General features: G+C 39.2%; 1 protein-coding gene and 1 long non-coding RNA gene across 2 annotated transcripts in view; one reads left to right on the top strand and one right to left on the bottom strand.

Moving 5' to 3' along the window:
- LAMB4 (laminin subunit beta 4) overlaps positions 1 to 17,755 on the top strand; it is a 245,791-nt gene that overhangs the window by 63,307 nt on the left and 164,729 nt on the right. Inside the window, exons 10-14 of the mRNA XM_073619678.1 lie at positions 1,538 to 1,717; positions 4,375 to 4,484; positions 11,806 to 11,885; positions 12,522 to 12,672; positions 17,066 to 17,197. Coding sequence (XP_073475779.1) covers positions 1,538 to 1,717; positions 4,375 to 4,484; positions 11,806 to 11,885; positions 12,522 to 12,672; positions 17,066 to 17,197 — 653 coding nt within the window. The remainder of the gene's footprint in view (positions 1 to 1,537; positions 1,718 to 4,374; positions 4,485 to 11,805; positions 11,886 to 12,521; positions 12,673 to 17,065; positions 17,198 to 17,755) is intronic.
- Positions 1 to 17,755, bottom strand: part of LOC141131889 (uncharacterized) — a 172,178-nt gene that overhangs the window by 57,702 nt on the left and 96,721 nt on the right. The gene's annotated exons all lie outside the window — the stretch shown is intronic.

Below are 17,755 nucleotides of genomic sequence, written 5' to 3'. Positions count from 1 at the left end.
GCTGAAAAACACCCCCCACAGCATGATGCTGCCACCACCATACTTCACTGTTGGGACTGTATTGGACAGGTGATGAGCAGTGCCTGGTTTTCTCCACACATGCCGATTAGAATTAAGGCCAAAAAGTTCTATCTTGGCCTCATTAGACCAGAGAATCTTATTTCTCACCATCTTCAGGTGTTTTTTAGCAAACTCCATGCAGGCTTTAGTGTGTCTTGCACTGAGGAGAGGCTTCCGTCTGGCCACTCTGACATAAAGCCCCGACTGGTGAAGTCCTGCAGTGATGGTTGACTTTCTACAACTTTCTCCCATCTCCCGACTGCATCTCTGGAGCTCAGCCACAGTGATCTTTGGGTTCTTCTTTACCTCTCTCACCAACGCTCTTCTCCCCCAATAGCTCAGTTTGGCCGGACGGCCAGCTCTAGGAAGGGTTCTGGTCATCCCAAACATCTTCCATTTAAGGATTATGGAGGCCACTGTGCTCTTAGAAACCTTAAGTGCAGCAGAATTTTTTTTGTAACCTTGGCCAGATCTGTGCCTTGCCATAATTCTGTCTCTGAGTTCTTCAGGCAGTTCCTTTGAATTCATGGTTCTCATTTGCTCTGACATGCACTGTGAGCTGTAAGGTCTTATATAGACAGGTGTGTGGCTTTCCTAATCAAGTCCAATCAGTATAATCAAACACAGCTGGACTCAAGTGAAGGTGTAGAACCATCTCAAGGATGATCAGAAGAAATGGACAGCCCCTGAGTTAAATATATGAGTGTCACAGCAAAGGGTCTGAATACTTAGGACCATGTGATATTTCAGTTTTTCTTTTTTAATAAATATGCAAAAATGTCAACAATTCTGTGTTTTTCTGTCAATATGGGGTGTGGTGTGTACATTAATGAGGAAAAAAAATGAACTTAAATGATTTTAGCAAATGGCTGCATATAACAAAGAGTGAAAAAATTAAGGGGGTCTGAATACTTTCCGTCCCCACTGTATATGGTGGGTGATACTGGGACAGTCTGGACTAAGCACATTTTTGTGGGCAATTACAATACCAGTCGGTGGGGAGAATGATTATATAGCTTACTGTTATTATGTGCAACCAATCAGGGAGGTTTTTGGTTGATTAACTAATAACAATGATAAAATCACCAATGTATTCTAAGCTTACAATGCACTAAATTTTAGAAATAATTCAGTACAGCCAATATTTTTCCTAAAACAACACTTTGACTCCTATATGCATTTAAATCAAATATTTGAATTGTTTTGGTTCAGCCTTTTTATTGCTTGAAATCCAAAGAATGCAAACCACAGACAAAATCAATAGTTTATCTCTTCAAAGGAAGCAACTGTTTAGTGAAATACCTGTATTCTCTTAAAATTTTTAACTATAATGTTGCCAATGTATTTATACATCTGAAAAACTGAATAAGCTTAGTAATGTGCAAGTTAGTGGAAATACATTTTAAAAAACAATATTTTTCTCCTATAAATTAGATAACCTTTAACCTTAACATTGCTTTCTCTACTTTTCCTGTAGCATGTGACTGTGACCCAGATGGAACACATGGTGGAGGAATATGTGAGGGTCATACAAATCGCAGACTGGCAATCATTGCGGGGACATGCTTATGCAAACAAAATGTAGAAGGAAAACGCTGTGATCAGTGTAAACCAGGCTACTTTGGACTGAGTGCTACCAATTTTTTTGGTTGTCAATGTAAGTAGATCTCTCTGAAAAACAGCTTTCAATTGAAAAAGAATTGGAATTGTGCCTTTTTTTGTAAATGAGCTTAATAGATATCCTGGAAGTTCCCGGTTTCTAACTGACAGCCCCATAATTGACCACATCCTGTATAAATACTCAGAACAAAAAAAAGAACCAATCAATGCTGCTTTTTGGCACAAAAACAAAAACAGTTATTTTAAATAATAAAATCCAAGCTTTTTTTTCAGTACAAGAATTTTTTTTTAAAGTCAAGAAAAAAATGTTTGCTACTGGAAATTTTTTTTTTTGCATTTTAACCACTTCAACTCCGGAAGGATTTACCCCGTTCCTGACCAGAGCATTTTTTGCGATTTGGCACTGCGTCGCTTTAGCTGACAATTACACAGTCGTGAGACGTTGTACCCAAACAAAATTGCTGTCCTTTATTTCCCACAAATAGAGTTTTCTTTTGGTAGTATTTGATCACCTCTGCGGTTTTTATTTTTTGCGCTATAAACAAAAAAGGAGTGACAATTTTGAAAAAAAAAGCAATATTTTTTACTTTTTGCTATAATAAATATCCCCCAAAAATATATAAATAAAACAAATTTTTTCCTCAGTTTAGGCCGATATGTATTCTTCTACATATTTTTGGTAAAAAAAAAATGCAGTGAGGGTATATTGATTGTTTTGCGCAAAAGTTATAGTGTCTACAAAATAGGGGATAGATTTATGGCATTTTTATTGTAAATTTGTTGTGGCAGTGATCTTCGATTTTTATCGGACTGCGACATTATGGCAGACACATCGGACACTTTTGACACTATTTTGGGACCATTGTCATTTGTACAGTGATCAGTGCTACAAATATCCACCTATTACTGTACAAATGACACTAGCAGGGAGGGGGTCACACAAACCAATTTATATTAGTGGCTGTGTGCAACTTTTCCAGTAAAGTCGTATCATTTATTCACAGTATAGCATCTATAGCTGCGCAAATTCCAGTATATATACCATAGTATGTAGACTCTATAACTTTCACACAAACCAATTAATATTAGTCTGTTTTTGTTTTTTTATCAAAGACATGTAGAATATATTTTGGCCTAAATTTATGAAGAAATTCGATTTTTTAATTTTTTTTTTTCAATGGATCAGTTTTATAACAGAAAGTAAAACAAATATTGCTGTTTTTTTTTCAAAATTTTCAGTCTTTTTTTCATTTATATCACAAAAAATAAAATACAGGTACGCCCATTTGCCTGTACGAGCCATTCTGCCGATGTATATGTGTGTGCGTCGGTCGGCAAGTGGTTAATATTTCAAATAGCTGTTATTATTTATGTACCTAACATTCCCATTGATTTTTTTTTTCTGTTGGAATTCTGGCTCTTGGTACATACGGTTAGTGACTCCAAATTTAGTTTTTTGTGTGTATACTGATTCTTTCAACTATTTTAGTCACAAGAAGAAAATGTTTCCACTGGCAAATGCTTTTTTACATGGCTACATTTATTTTTAGAAGTAAAATGCTGTAACCAAAAGCAACCAGTACAAAATAAACTTTTTTTTTTTTCATTTGCTCATTCCACACAAAGAAAAGCTAATTTCTAAAAGGCTGTTCCTTGCACAACAATGCCCCTTTGAATATACTTAAAGAGGAGATCCAGGCTCCCCCCAAAAAATTGAAAGTCAGCAGCTACAAATACTGTAGCTGCTGACTTTTAATGTAAGGGATCCAGGGATACAACAATGTTCTCACCTGAGCTGGTTCTTCAATTGGTTTTGGGTGCAGGCACCAGCATCTCTAGTAAGGGAAACAGGATGTGAAGCCTTGCGGCTTCACAGTTGGTTTCCTACTATGCATGTCTAGCCACGCTGCACCTTGTGAATGGTCCCATAGAATTCTGGGACCTGTGGTGTGTCCTAGAATACTGTGGGGGAAGGAGGGAGGGCTGTGGCAATCTGTGATTTGCAAAAACACTGAACTCTGTGTACAGTGAACATTGATCTGGCTGTTTCTTCTTCCTTAAAAGCAGGGAGAAAAAACAGCCAGATCAGAATGTAAAACAGCACACATTACACACATTACACTTGTTAGGCACAAGTTGAACCCCTTGATTGCCCCTAGATATTAACCCCTTCCCAGCCAGTTTCATTAGTATAGTGTCAGTGTACAGTATTATCACTGATTACTGTATTAGTGTCACCAGCAACATTAGTGTCAGTGACCCTCCCAGCCAGTTTATGTTAGCACCGGATTGCCCACCCTATCACAGTAATACTATAAGTTGCTGATCACCACCATTACAGTATAGCGTCTATAGCTGCGCAAATTCCAGTATATATACCATAGTATGTAGACGCTATAACTTTCACACAAACCAATTACTGGTGATATTATTATTATTTTTTTTTTTTTTAATCAAAGACATGTAGAATATATTTTGGCCTAAATTTATGAAGAAATTTGATTTTTTTTTTTTAATGGATCGGTTTTATAACAGAAAGTAAAACAAATATTGCTGTTTTTTTTCAAAATTTTCAGTCTTTTTTCATTTATATCACAAAAAATAAAAAAAAAAACAGTGGTGATCAAATGCAACTAAAAAAAAAGATCTATTTGTGTAAAAAAAAATTATAAAGATTTCATTTGCATTTTTTAGACTGTGGTTGCAATCAATTTGGATCCCTACTGTCCTCAATCTGCGATGCTATTACTGGACAGTGCCAATGTCAGAATTTTGCCACAGGCCAATACTGTGACGAGTGCATGGTGAGTATATACCATCTTTTATTTAATTTACCACAATGTACATGTACATAGATAGGCATAACAGGGGCCGCAATGCAGAACCTATCTTGAGACCCAGTTATATGTCTCACAACATCATGCTCATATGAAATGGTATATAATGTACTCTTTTCCATGAAATGTACAGCATCATAATCCTGCTAGACATCCAATAGTGACTAATAGGGTCAGTGGTGTATTTAGGCTTTGTGGCCACATCCCTTCCTTTTTAAAACCCACTCTGTCATTTTCTTGGTAAGAGGACAGAGGGACGCCATGGGAAGAGAACAGAGGGACACCGTGGAAAGAGGACAGAGGAACACTGTGGGAAGAAGACAGAGGGACGCCATGGGATGAAGACAGAGGGACGCTGTGAGATGAAAACAGAGGGATGTCATGGGAGGGGGACAGAGGGACGCCGTGGGATGAAGACAGAGGGATGCTGTGGGAGGGGGACAGGTGGACGCCATAGGAGGGGGACAGAGGGATGCCGTGGGAAGAGGACAGAGGGACACCATGGAAAGGGGACAGAGGGAGGCCATGGGAAGGGGACAGAGGGACACTGTGGGAGGGGGACAGAGGCATGCTGTGGGAGGGGGACAGAGGGATGCTGTGGGAAGAGGACAGAGGGACGCCATGGGAAGAGGACAGAGGGACACCATGGGAAGGGGACAGAGGGATGCCATGGGAGGGGGCAGAGGGACGCCATGGGAGGGGGACAGAGGGACACCGTGGGATGAAGACAGAGGTACGTCATGGGATGAAGACAGAGGGATGCCGTGGGAGGGGGACACTGTATAAGGGGGACAGAGGAATGTTGTGGGAAGAAGACAGGGGGACGCCATGAGAAGGGGACAGAGGGAGGCCATGGGAAGGGGGCAGAGGGACAGCGTGGGAGGGGGACAGAGGCATGCTGTGGGAGGGGAACAGAGGGACACCGTGGGAGGGGGACAGAGGGATGCCATGGACGGTGGGAGGGGGACAGAGGGACGCCATGGGAGGGGGACAGAGGGATGCCATGGGAGGGGGACAGAGGGATGCTGTGGGAAGGGGACAGAGGGATGCCATGGACGGTGGGAGGGGGAGAGAGGAATGCCATGGGAGGGGACAGAGAGGGACGTGGCATCTTTTGATTTGGGGTTGAGGAGGGTAAGGGCATATGTGCTGGGGGGTGCTTTGGAAGAGGACATGTGCTAGCTGGGGGGATCAGATGGGAAGGTGACAGAGGGACGCTGTGGGAAGAAGACAGAGGGATGCCATGGGAAGAGGACAGAGGGACACCATGGGAAGGGGACAGAGGGAGGCCATGAGAAGGGGACACCGTGGGAGGGGGACAGAGGCATGCTGTGAGAGGGTGCAGGAACTTGTTGTGGCACTGAGCCTTGGGATAAAGCTGTACTCCCCTGATGGTGGCCCTGTGTGCGGGAGGAGGAGAGGTGTGGTTTTTTTGCCACCGATCCGCAAAGTGCCGCCTTAGGCCTGGGCCTTGTCGGCCTAGGCCAAGACACAGCTCTGAATAGGTGCCCAAACCTTCCCATTCACAGAAGTCTTTCTATTTTGGGAATGAGTTCACATAATTCAAAGTGTTCTGTAATTGGGAAGGATAAGGGGAGGGGCAGCAGCTACAATGCGATTCTGCAACTGGAGGAGCTGAAACCAGAAGGTCAAGCATAGGAGCTCCAGAACAATCGCAATAGCTATCCTTCTGAAGCATTATACAACTGTCAGATGTAAACTAAGGCCTGATTCACACCTATGTAGGTTGCAGTTTGCATATTGCAGGTGCATTTTGCGTTTTTCATTATACGCTTTTGATCCATTTAAGTCTATGGAATCAAAAAACTGAAAAAAGTCCCTGACCCTTTGCATAAAATGCACAGATGTGAACTGCATTCATAGGAAACCATGTTAAATGGACTGTAGTGTGTTTCTGCAAAACTGAAAGCGCAAAAAAATGCGTTAGGTGTGAACCAGGCCTAAAGAGATAAGTCCAAGCCTCAGTGGACTCATTAGAATTAACTCATCGTATGCCTGCACATTTTACCAAGTAGCTGAAATCCTGGTGTTTAGTTTTAAAGAAGAACGAAGGGCATAGCATAACAGAAGGTTATAACCCCTGTAAGTTTTTTTTTTTTTTTTTGCCATCTGTGTCCTATAGAGGAGATTTTCCTTCACTTTCTGCCTCATACCCAAAATAGGAAGTGAGAGGAAATCCCTTCAAAATGAGGGAATCATGGGGTGTCACCAGGGTCACCAGAACTTATGTTCCATTGAAATATTTCCCCTCTATTACTGTTCTGGTGTCATCCCAAAATTTAGGATTTACATTTATTTTCACTTTTGATGATAACAGTAAACAGGACAAATAGAGAGGGTGAATATCCCTAATGGGGGCACAAACATCAATAAAAACCGACAGGTGTTATAATTCCTCTCCGCTCTATCCAAAATGTAAAAAAATTATTTTGCCTTTAGCTACACTTTAATCTTGAATATGATCAAATGCATATAAATGCATTCAGATTACTGACCGTGTTTGGAATTAAAAGGTCTTCTTTTGCTGGCTGGGCTGTAATTCCACTCCATTCGTAAGATGAAATTATGGCCATTTCTGTTGGGAGAGGTACAGCCAGCACTGAGCCCCGTGCCCTCTTAAAAATTACTGTTCATTTACAAGCAGGACCAAGCAGGACCCCAATAAACATAACCTTGCCCTCAGGCATAGTTGTGGTACATCTGGCAATAATGGCAGTCTTAAGTCCTTGAATGTCTTTTTCAATGGTTAATTCCAAACACGACAGGTATAGGGAGGACTGGCATACCCAACAGCAGCACAATGTTCTCACAGTCCAATCTATTACAACAGAGGTTCCTGTGTTTTCTCTGTACCAAGTAATGACTGCAGCCATAGTCCAATGGAGGTTCAGGTGTTATTCCATTTCCCTTGCAATTTATTCTTAAAGCAATTATTCCATAATGTAATCAAATCAAAAACACTGAAATTTGCTCAGTTGCAAGAATTGTCGCTGTCATTACTTTCAGTGTTTGATGACAAATTTCCCCACAAATCACTATCGCTCAATTCTGCAAGTGATTCTAATTTATTATCGCTGTTTTCTAGCTGGTCTAAAAGCACTTTTGATGGAAACGGACATTTTTTGGTTGCTATGGACAATCTCCAGTTTCCTGGCAGAAAGCATAGTTTTTATAATATAAAACTGCATGCAGGGCACTGGACAAACCACTAGGGACAAGGGGATGTGTAATTATTTGATGCAGTACTGTAATCTGTAAGATTACAGTATACTGTATCTATACTGTGTTTTTTACTTTTTGAATTTGGCGCTGAACTCTGTCCCTGTGCGTCCCAGCGCTCGCAGGGAACGGAGCTCGGCACTGTGAATCGAGCGAGACATGGCGGCTCGCAGATCACAGCGGGGAGACATTACAGGATCCAGGGGACAAGGTAAGAAAGCTCTTACTGGATCCTGCGCTGCGATCCCGAGTCTCGGGGTTACCGATTTTGGTACTGAAATTCCACCCCGAGCCAGACTCGGGAATACCGCCAGGGGGGTTAATCAGTAATCAGCTGTGGACTGCACATGTTTCTTTCTACACGTTATAAAGGAATAAACTTGCGCGCTACTATGTGTAATTTTTTTAAGAAAGTATAAACCATCAACCTGCGCTAAATATAATCAAAATAAAGAAAAAATATGTATAATAAATGTATAGTGACCGTGAATTAGCTGCAACCACTTGGTAGTGTACCAAAAAAACACTGTTTAATCAAATGTAAAAAGAAGAAATAACAGTGGTGCGCTTATTCAAAATTGTGCCATAAATTAATATACTTAAAGAATGAACATGATAAGTATCCAAAACATACAAATAGATAAAAATGAATAAAAGTCCAACTAAAAGCCCAGTGGTAGGAGTTAGTTCATATAAAGGTAAAAATCTCATAGGGGTAACTTGATAGAAGAAAAAACAGACAACACATCAATTCAAACATCGACTGTTATATTTATGAATTGGCCACTCACTTCCAAAAATGACCCAAAGGTCAAACAAGGCTCATCAGATAATCAGATAAGGAATCCTGCTGATGGATCTGTAAAGACATCCAGGCCCCAAGGGATGATAAAGAACTATGTCCAGATTGTGGTATCAAAACATCTTGGTAAACTCTATATATAGAGGAAACAGCTTGCTCCAAGAAACGGCACTTCTTGTATAAATGGCACTCGAAGGAAACAATGAAAAGCCATAGTGCAATATTGCCAAATAAAAAGTACATTTATTAAGTAAAAGAAGCTGCTTACATCAAGTAAGAATAAAAATCGCAGTAAGGAACAATGGGAGTAGTGACACACTCGCCTTCTCACCGCACTTCTGTAAAACGCCACCGGAAATTACGTCACAAGGCCATGAGCCTTGTGACGATACCTTGATCTGGATGTAGTTCTTTGTCTTCTCTTGGGACCTGGATGTCTTTACAGATCCATCATCAGAATTCCTTATCTGATTATCTGATGAGCCTTGTTTGACCTTTGGGTCATTTTTGGAGGTGAGTGGCCAATTCATAAATATAACAGTCGATGTTTGGATTGATGTGTTGTCTGTTTTTTCTTCTATCAAGTTACCCCTATGAGATTTTTACCTTTATATGAACTAACTCCCACCATTGGGCTTTTAGTTGGATCTGTAGATATGGAGAAGCATTAGAAAAATCATGAAAACAATAAATCAAACCAAAGAAAAGGGAATGTAGGGATTATAACGGTGCCAGGGCAAACACAATACATTCAAAAGTTTTTTTTTTTTTAAAAAGAGTAATTTTTATTAATACATAGAGAAAAAAATAAACAAAGAAATCACAAAAACATGGTGTGCATAGACATTAAAAACATATCTGTAACGAGCTTCACGTTGCTTGGCCTCAGGAATGTAACGGCCAAAGCAGTAGATAGGTATTTTAAGTGCCCGACATGTTTCGCCAGTATTGGCTTCTTCAGGGATAGATTGTTAATACCTAAAGCTCTACAATAATTCTATAGAAAGAAATATGACAATCAGTATATATACTAGGACAAATGATACATTCATTGCACAAAAGATACCAAAGATCTAAACATACATATGTTTGCGAACTGTCAGTGTAGGCCAGCCCCCACCACCACCCAGAGAGCGCCAAGAGAACCTCCCCACACATAGGCACCAGATGCCCAAGACACCCAACCAAACATTCTAAAGATAGAAATCAAGTACCTGCAAATCACCAGGGGGGTGTCACACACCTCTCCAGGGCCAAGCCTCCAGTATAGATCACACTAGGTAGCTGCAGGGAGCAATAAGAATGACCTGGCCGAGTGTACGTCTAGAAAGTATAGTTATTTGTAGATAGATTAATTATCAAAAAGGGGGGTCAAGTATCCTCCATTAGTTAATAAAAATATATAGGACTAACATAGTCTCAAGTTGCTTTACTTACAAAGAAATACTCCTTGAAATTAATAGCAGGACACCGATAGAACCCTAGTGTTGAGGGGAGTTTTTCTCTTTCAGCCACAGCAAAAGACGTATCTCTATGGGTTAAATAGAAAGAGGATTCTATGGCACTGTGAGGTTTTCTAAAGAATAATGTGAGTTGCACGTTAGCTATTCCATAAATAAATTTGAACCAGCAAAGGGCAAAGTAAATTTAACACTCACCACTAAATATGTATGGAGTGAAATGATGGAATAAGAAAGAGCCTGCAGCCAATTACAGCGTCAGATGGGATATGCTAAAGGACAGAAGATAATGTCAGCAAGGGATAAATCCATTTCTCCCCTGAAAGTAAATGATTCATCAAGATGCCTACCGGATCAGAAAGTAGTAGGTACGTGGGTGTCCTGGAACATCCCTGGCGTGTCTGATGGCCTGGGATGCCGGCGTTCTTATGCCCCCCACACACGTGCGGCGTCTGACGTCAGGGGAGAAACGGATTTATCCCTTGCTAACATTATCTTCTGTCCTTTAGCATATCCCATCTGACGCTGTAATTGGCTGCAGGCTCTTTCTTATTCCATCATTTCACTCCATACATATTTAGTGGTGAGTGTTAAATTTACTTTGCCCTTTGCTGGTTCAAATTTATTTATGGAATAGCTAACGTGCAACTCACATTATTCTTTAGAAAACCTCACAGTGCCATAGAATCCTCTTTCTATTTAACCCATAGAGATACGTCTTTTGCTGTGGCTGAAAGAGAAAAACTCCCCTCAACACTAGGGTTCTATCGGTGTCCTGCTATTAATTTCAAGGAGTATTTCTTTGTAAGTAAAGCAACTTGAGACTATGTTAGTCCTATATATTTTTATTAACTAATGGAGGATTCTTGACCCCCCTTTTTGATAATTAATCTATCTACAAATAACTATACTTTCTAGACGTACACTCGGCCAGGTCATTCTTATTGCTCCCTGCAGCTACCTAGTGTGATCTATACTGGAGGCTTGGCCCTGGAGAGGTGTGTGACACCCCCCTGGTGATTTGCAGGGACTTGATTTCTATCTTTAGAATGTTTGGTTGGGTGTCTTGGGCATCTGGTGCCTATGTGTGGGGAGGTTCTCTTGGCGCTCTCTGGGTGGTGGTGGGGGCTGGCCTACACTGACAGTTCGCAAACATATGTATGTTTAGATCTTTGGTATCTTTTGTGCAATGAATGTATCATTTGTCCTAGTATATATACTGATTGTCATATTTCTTTCTATAGAATTATTGTAGAGCTTTAGGTATTAACAATCTATCCCTGAAGAAGCCAATACTGGCGAAACATGTCGGGCACTTAAAATACCTATCTACTGCTTTGGCCGTTACATTCCTGAGGCCAAGCAACGTGAAGCTCCTTACAGATATGTTTTTAATGTCTATGCACACCATGTTTTTGTGATTTCTTTGTTTATTTTTTTCTCTATGTATTAATAAAAATTACTCTTTTTAAAAAAAAAAAAAAAATTTTGAATGTATTGTGTTTGCCCTGGCACCGTTATAATCCCTATATTCCCTTTTCTTTGGTTTGATTTTCAATTTTTGGGATGAGGTGCTGTATTACATTGAGGGCCGCCCAGCCACCTAGTAATTCATGAAAACAATAAGCGTACATGCAAACTTCATAAAACATTTTTTTTTCATAAATGAGCATTTGTCTTGCCTGCTTATTCAGTTCACAGATAACAATTCTGTATGAGTAAATGACCCTTCAAATGCATTCTTTTGTCACCATAAGTAATATTTATCTATTTTGTTACATTCTAGCCTGGTTATTGGGGGCTTGGGAACAGCCTGCATCCTTGTTCTGCATGTAACTGTGATATTGGAGGAGCACGCAGCGTTGTGTAAGTCTAACATTTAACAACTAACGAAGTTAAGCCAAGTTCGTGTAGTTTATTGCATATTTGTTCACTTCAGAGGAATGCTACCGCTATCTAGATACTGTTTCCTTGTCATATACAGTACATACCTGCAGCATGCTTTCTTGTGGGAAGTACAGATTACTTCTATGTAGTGTTATGTAGTAGTCCACTTTGTTATTGATTCACAGTGGAACAGATAGTCATAAAATACCAAAGCCAATTATTTATAGTTCTTTTCTAAAAAGGTATGTTGCAATTAAAATGGAAAATCATTTTTTAACAGAATTCAGAGAATCCGGCCCACCTGTCCAAAGCTTTTTCATATCCAGGCCACCTCACATGCAACTGAATTACGGCCTTGAGTTGCTCACTACATCAGTGTATAGATGTATTAACCAAGGGAAGGGATTGCTTAACGATAGCCAGATCGGTAAAAGATGGATCATTCAGTCTAAATTCCCTTGTTTTATATTATAATAGGTGGCTGGTTATGAAAGCCACCGTATGATTGTTGTCTTTTCACAGTACAACAAATGGAAGAAAAGTAAGAAATTGCTTTGCAAATTAACTGACCTCTTATGAAAAGATGTAAAAATAATATTTTTTTCTTTTTTACAGATGTTCTCAGAGTACTGGTCAGTGTGACTGCCTTCCTAATATAGTGGGTCTTCAGTGTAAGCAGCCTGCTGATGGATATTACTTCATACCCCTGGACTATTACATCTATGAGGCAGAGAAAGCACAGGCACTCTCTGGTTCAGCAACCATAGTGAGTTATACAGGAGATTGCTATGTAAAGCAACAGTTCAAATTAATATTACGTCCATAATTAACTATTTGAAATAGCCACCAGCTTCTGCAGATTTTCAGAATTCACTTTAAAACTCTCTGTAGACTTCACGTGATACACTTTGATTCATGTTTAGGAATGCTTTTCCAATAGAATACTAGTCTTGTCCCACACAACTTTAAGATAGAGATAATAGGGTTAACCTACTAAAGGCAAATAAGCTGTTTGCTTTGCAAGGGAAGATGAACTTTTCAAGGGAATTTTCCACAGAGCTTATTGAATGAGATGAAGCTCTGCTGACTTCCATCATCCAATTATGTGCATCCAAAATGAATGCCCAAGAAAGCGCTGTATGACCACCAGTAATAGGGTAATAGGGGATCATAGGGAGTTGGTAAGTGAGCATTCCCTCTACTGCTCTTGGTGAAGGTGTTGGTGATATCATAGAGAAAAGGGATTATAAATAATAGAAATTATTTTTTATTATAACAAGGTATCAAAAAATAAATAAATGTTAGACATATAGGGTCAGAGCATGAGCTGTGATGAATGCTGATGCGTTTCGACCCCACCGGATCTTCTTCAGAGGATTTTTTTGAGCTTCAGAAATGCAGAAACACGTCAGCATTAATACACAGGAATCATGCGCCATCTTATCCTAATACTTGAGCACTGTGCATTATTATGTACTGTTATGTTGGCGATGTCATTATTGTTTTTATGCTAGATCACAGCTCATGCTCTGACCCTATATGTCTAACATTTATTTATTTTTTGATACCTTGTTATAATAAAAAATAATTTCTACTATTTATAATCTTTTTTAGCATTTTTTCAACCCTTTTTTTGCTGCCTAGAAAACCGCTCACGGGGGACAATCCCTTTTCTCTAGTATTACCCGGGGTGTGCAGCTACCTCTTTTCGCATATGAGTGTCTTTTTACTTTGAACTTGGTGATATCATAAAGCCTTCAGGATCCAAAAAGAAATTTTACAAGTGGACTACACTTTTTGTGGACTTTATATTTTCCAGTTTCTGTTTTGTTTATCCCAGGATTCATTATTTTTTATACATGTATGTTGTTATTCCAAAGTTAGGGTTAAGCCATGATTAGGTTTCAGCAAAGTCACTTTATTTAACTATTAAGATAAGGTCCTTTCCACAGTCACTGTACACATTATTTGTTCATATCTGATAAATATTGTTTTTTATGTTCATGCACACTCACTTTATGCTTATGAATGTTGAGAGCAACACAGTATTACCTCAATTGAGCATGTTTTTTTTTATTTTCCTTGCACCTAAATGGGTATTCTTTGCAAAGCTTTGGGGAGAATTCACTTATGAAGTTCAAATTCCCCTGCAAAGTGAACAGCCTATTTTCCTTTAGTAAATCAACCCAATTGATTTTATTTGGTTCATTCAATATACCAGGAAACGAGTTACCAACTCCAGAAAAGGTAAAACATTTGTACACCTGAATACAGTATTTCAGCTCAAGTCTGGCAGTAGGTAATATGTACTGTTGCCCTTTATACAGTTTTCTCCTCAGATAAGCTATTTGATTGCAACTTTTTTTTTTACCTAGAGAGGCAGCAGTAGTGCTTGTAACCTCAAATCTACATTTTTTACAAGTTGAATTTTATTATTTAAATATATGAAATCAATGAAAAATGAAAAATTAGAACAATTCGATATTTAGGTGTACATTTTTATAGAGGCAAATGGACTAGCTTACTACATGACCAAAACTAACACAGGAATATCCTGGTCTCCATTGGCAGAAAGTGAAAGATATACATTGGATGTAGTGGACTGCTTTTGTGGTACAAAATGTTTGCCACAAAATAGAAAATACAATACATTTTGTGAATGTTAACTTCAATTATCAAATTGTATGCCGAAGAAACAAGTAAAGAGGAATTTGATTTTTACATGATTGGACAATTGAAGTAAATATTCCTACAATTTATTGTGTGAAGATTCTCAAGTTAGAACACCCTGACACCCTGAAGCATTTTGCCCCGCCCACCCTATGATCAAGCCCCCGGGATGGGCAGGGCAAAATGCATCAGGGTTTGTGGATTAGTAGAGAAATGTAGGCTGAGGCTTGTTCACCTTGGCTGATTGGGATTAGCAGTGATCCTTTTCCCTTTACATTTACTAGCCCTCTGGATTGGTGTCAGAAAAAGCCTGTACCCCGTGTTCTGGGACCCAGGGCTATAATTTCACCTCTACTTTAAACAGTGCCAAAAGCAATATACCAGGTTACAAGATTCTCAGTTTCTTTATTTAATCAGCCTCAATATGCGCATCGAGGCAAGCCCCCTAAAATGTATTTCTTTTGATAATTTATAGCAGAGATTTGTAGCAAACATAGGACAATTCAATATCTAGACTCAAATCTCCTCTAAATTCACGCCCAGTATATTTAACTTCTGGTCTTTTGCTCAGTAACTCTGATCCTTTAACTCACCATCCCTAACTCCTTTTTTTCTGTGTACAATATTGTCTGGCAACAACTCTATGGGGTTGATTTACTAATGGCAAACAGGCTGTTCACTTTTGCAAGTGAAGTTACACTTTGCAAGGAAATTTGCATCACTGTTTAGAGAATGGGGGGAATCATTGTTGACTTCCATCATCCAATCATCAGCAAGCAAAAATGCTGTTTTTGTTTACATTTTACTTGCAGATCGTTGGGCAATCTTTGCAAAGTTAAAAGATTCATCACATTCACCATGCTCTGGGGAAAATTTCCTTGCTAAATGCAACGTACCTTGAAATGTGAACAGCCTATTTGCCTTTAGTAAATTAACCTCTTTGTCTACTTAAAGCCTGCTTAGTGGAAACAAGCAAAAAAAAGGAGACAACCAGAAGTGAAAAATACTTACCAAATACATTCTCTGTGATTATAATAATCCATAATGATAATGTAGCTGAGATCTCAGCTGCGTCCAGAGCTCTGTTATGCCACGTACACATGAGCTGTTTTGCCGTCGGAATAAACTCTGAAGGTTTCTCCAACGGAATTCTGACGGAATTCCGCTCAAGCTGTCTTGCATACACACGGTCACACCAAAGTCCGACTGTCAAGAACGCGGTGACGTATAACACGTATGACGGGACTAGAAAAAGTAAGTGCAATAGCCAGTGCACCACCCTTTGGGCCCATTCTGCTAATCTCGTCGGAACAGCATACAGACGAGCGGGTTTCCCGATAGTAATTAGTTCCGTTGGAAAAATATAGAATATGTTCTCTATCTAAGTCCGTCTGAATTTTCGATGGAAAAAGTCCGATGGGGCAGACACATGGTCGGAATATATGATGAAAAGCTCCCATTGGACTTTTTCTGACAGACATTCCGCTCGTGTGTACGCGGCATAACTCATTGAATAAACAGCTCAAAAGGGAAAGTGCTTGGGTCCAACACTCTAAAAATTGTGGCCCTGTGCTCCTACACAACCATTTCCTGACTGGCTGTGGGAACGTGAGGACAGACAAAAAAGAGAATAAGAGGCCAAGCAAGACATCATGAGGGAACTTACCAAAGGTCACCACAAAGCAAAACAGTTCAAATGTTATGTATCACCTTAATTGGATAACCAAAATCGGAACTAGATCCTGATTCAAGCAAGCTGGTACAGTTATATTTATTGCATGGCATGACAATGACAGTGTGCATCATGAAATTGTACTTGTTTTCTTTTTCATTAGCCTGGGTTTTTCATTGAATACCTGAAATACAGTACATTCCTCTGACATCATTAAGCAACTACAGAAACCCTGTTTTATGGTACATTAATCATACAGTTTAAGAAATAAGTACTCACATGAAACCTTAAAAGAAGCACTATTTTATATTTTGCAGTGATGCTAAAGAAAATAAATATGGTTTGGCATGTTTAAATGTCCCAAACCACAAATCCTTATTAGATGATTATTGCCCGTTCTTAGGATTGGCTATAATGTTCTGACCTACGATTTTGCATTTTCCCAACACAGTTAATAGAAAGAAAAGATCAAATAGTTAATTTTCATCAATTCAAAACACGTCAAACACAGAATAAAGCCAGTCTCATAATTCACTCATCTTCAATTCTTCATCATTAGTATCAAGCACAGTTGAATATGGACTGATGCTCAGTTGACAAGAGAAAGAAATAATTTTGACTAGCCCAACAACCCACACACTCTATCTTAACTGGTATTAGATAATATAGAGTGTATACATTCTTTTATACCATCTGCACAATAGGAACCACACCAAAAGTAAACTTTTTATAGCTTGTGGCCTCCATTACATTCTAGAAATCACAAATACACACTTCTAGCAATGCTCTGCCTAAATACTATCATTTTAATTTCCAGGTTAATCCAACACCTATGCCAAAATGCCAGGATTATTTCATTAAACAAGGGATAGATTTTCGTTTTGAAAATGACAGAATAATACTTAAATCAATGCCAAAGAGAAGTGTACGAAGAAGACGGCAGGCACAGGTACATGATTTATGTTTTAACTGCTGTCCAAGGGCATTGACCTCTTGCAAGCATTTCCCCCATTCCCCGTTTACTTCCTTGGTACTAACTACACATCTTTATCTTGGTCTATAACCACCTTGTCTTCTAGTTTGCTTTTATAAATATTATATCTCTCTTCATCCATTCTATTATTGCTATATATGCCCCTTAATAAATCTATTAGTGTTTATAAAATGTCAGCCAGTATGTTTTTCTCATTCTTTATTGCTCATTCCAACACACTGACCCAGAATTTCCTCAAGACATTCCATTTCCATTTATCTTACAAACGAAAATCATTTGGGTGCAAAATATTTCTTTACATATTAAAGTATATGGGGGAGATTTACTAAAACTGATGCACTCAGAATCTGGTGCAGCTGTGCACGGTAGCCAATCAGCTTCTAAATTTATCTGGTTCAATGAAGCTTTGACAATAAAACCTGGAAGCTGATTGGCTTCTATGCTGAGCTGCACCAGATTTTGCACCATGCAGTTTTAGTAAATAACCCCCTATGTGAACCCTGTACTGTAAGT

The sequence above is a fragment of the Aquarana catesbeiana genome, linkage group LG03, assembly GCF_042186555.1.
Source record: "Aquarana catesbeiana isolate 2022-GZ linkage group LG03, ASM4218655v1, whole genome shotgun sequence".
In the NCBI taxonomy this organism is placed as follows: domain Eukaryota; kingdom Metazoa; phylum Chordata; class Amphibia; order Anura; family Ranidae; genus Aquarana; species Aquarana catesbeiana.
The sequence above is the reverse complement of the archived record's forward strand: the minus strand, read 5'-3'. Positions and strand labels throughout refer to the sequence as shown.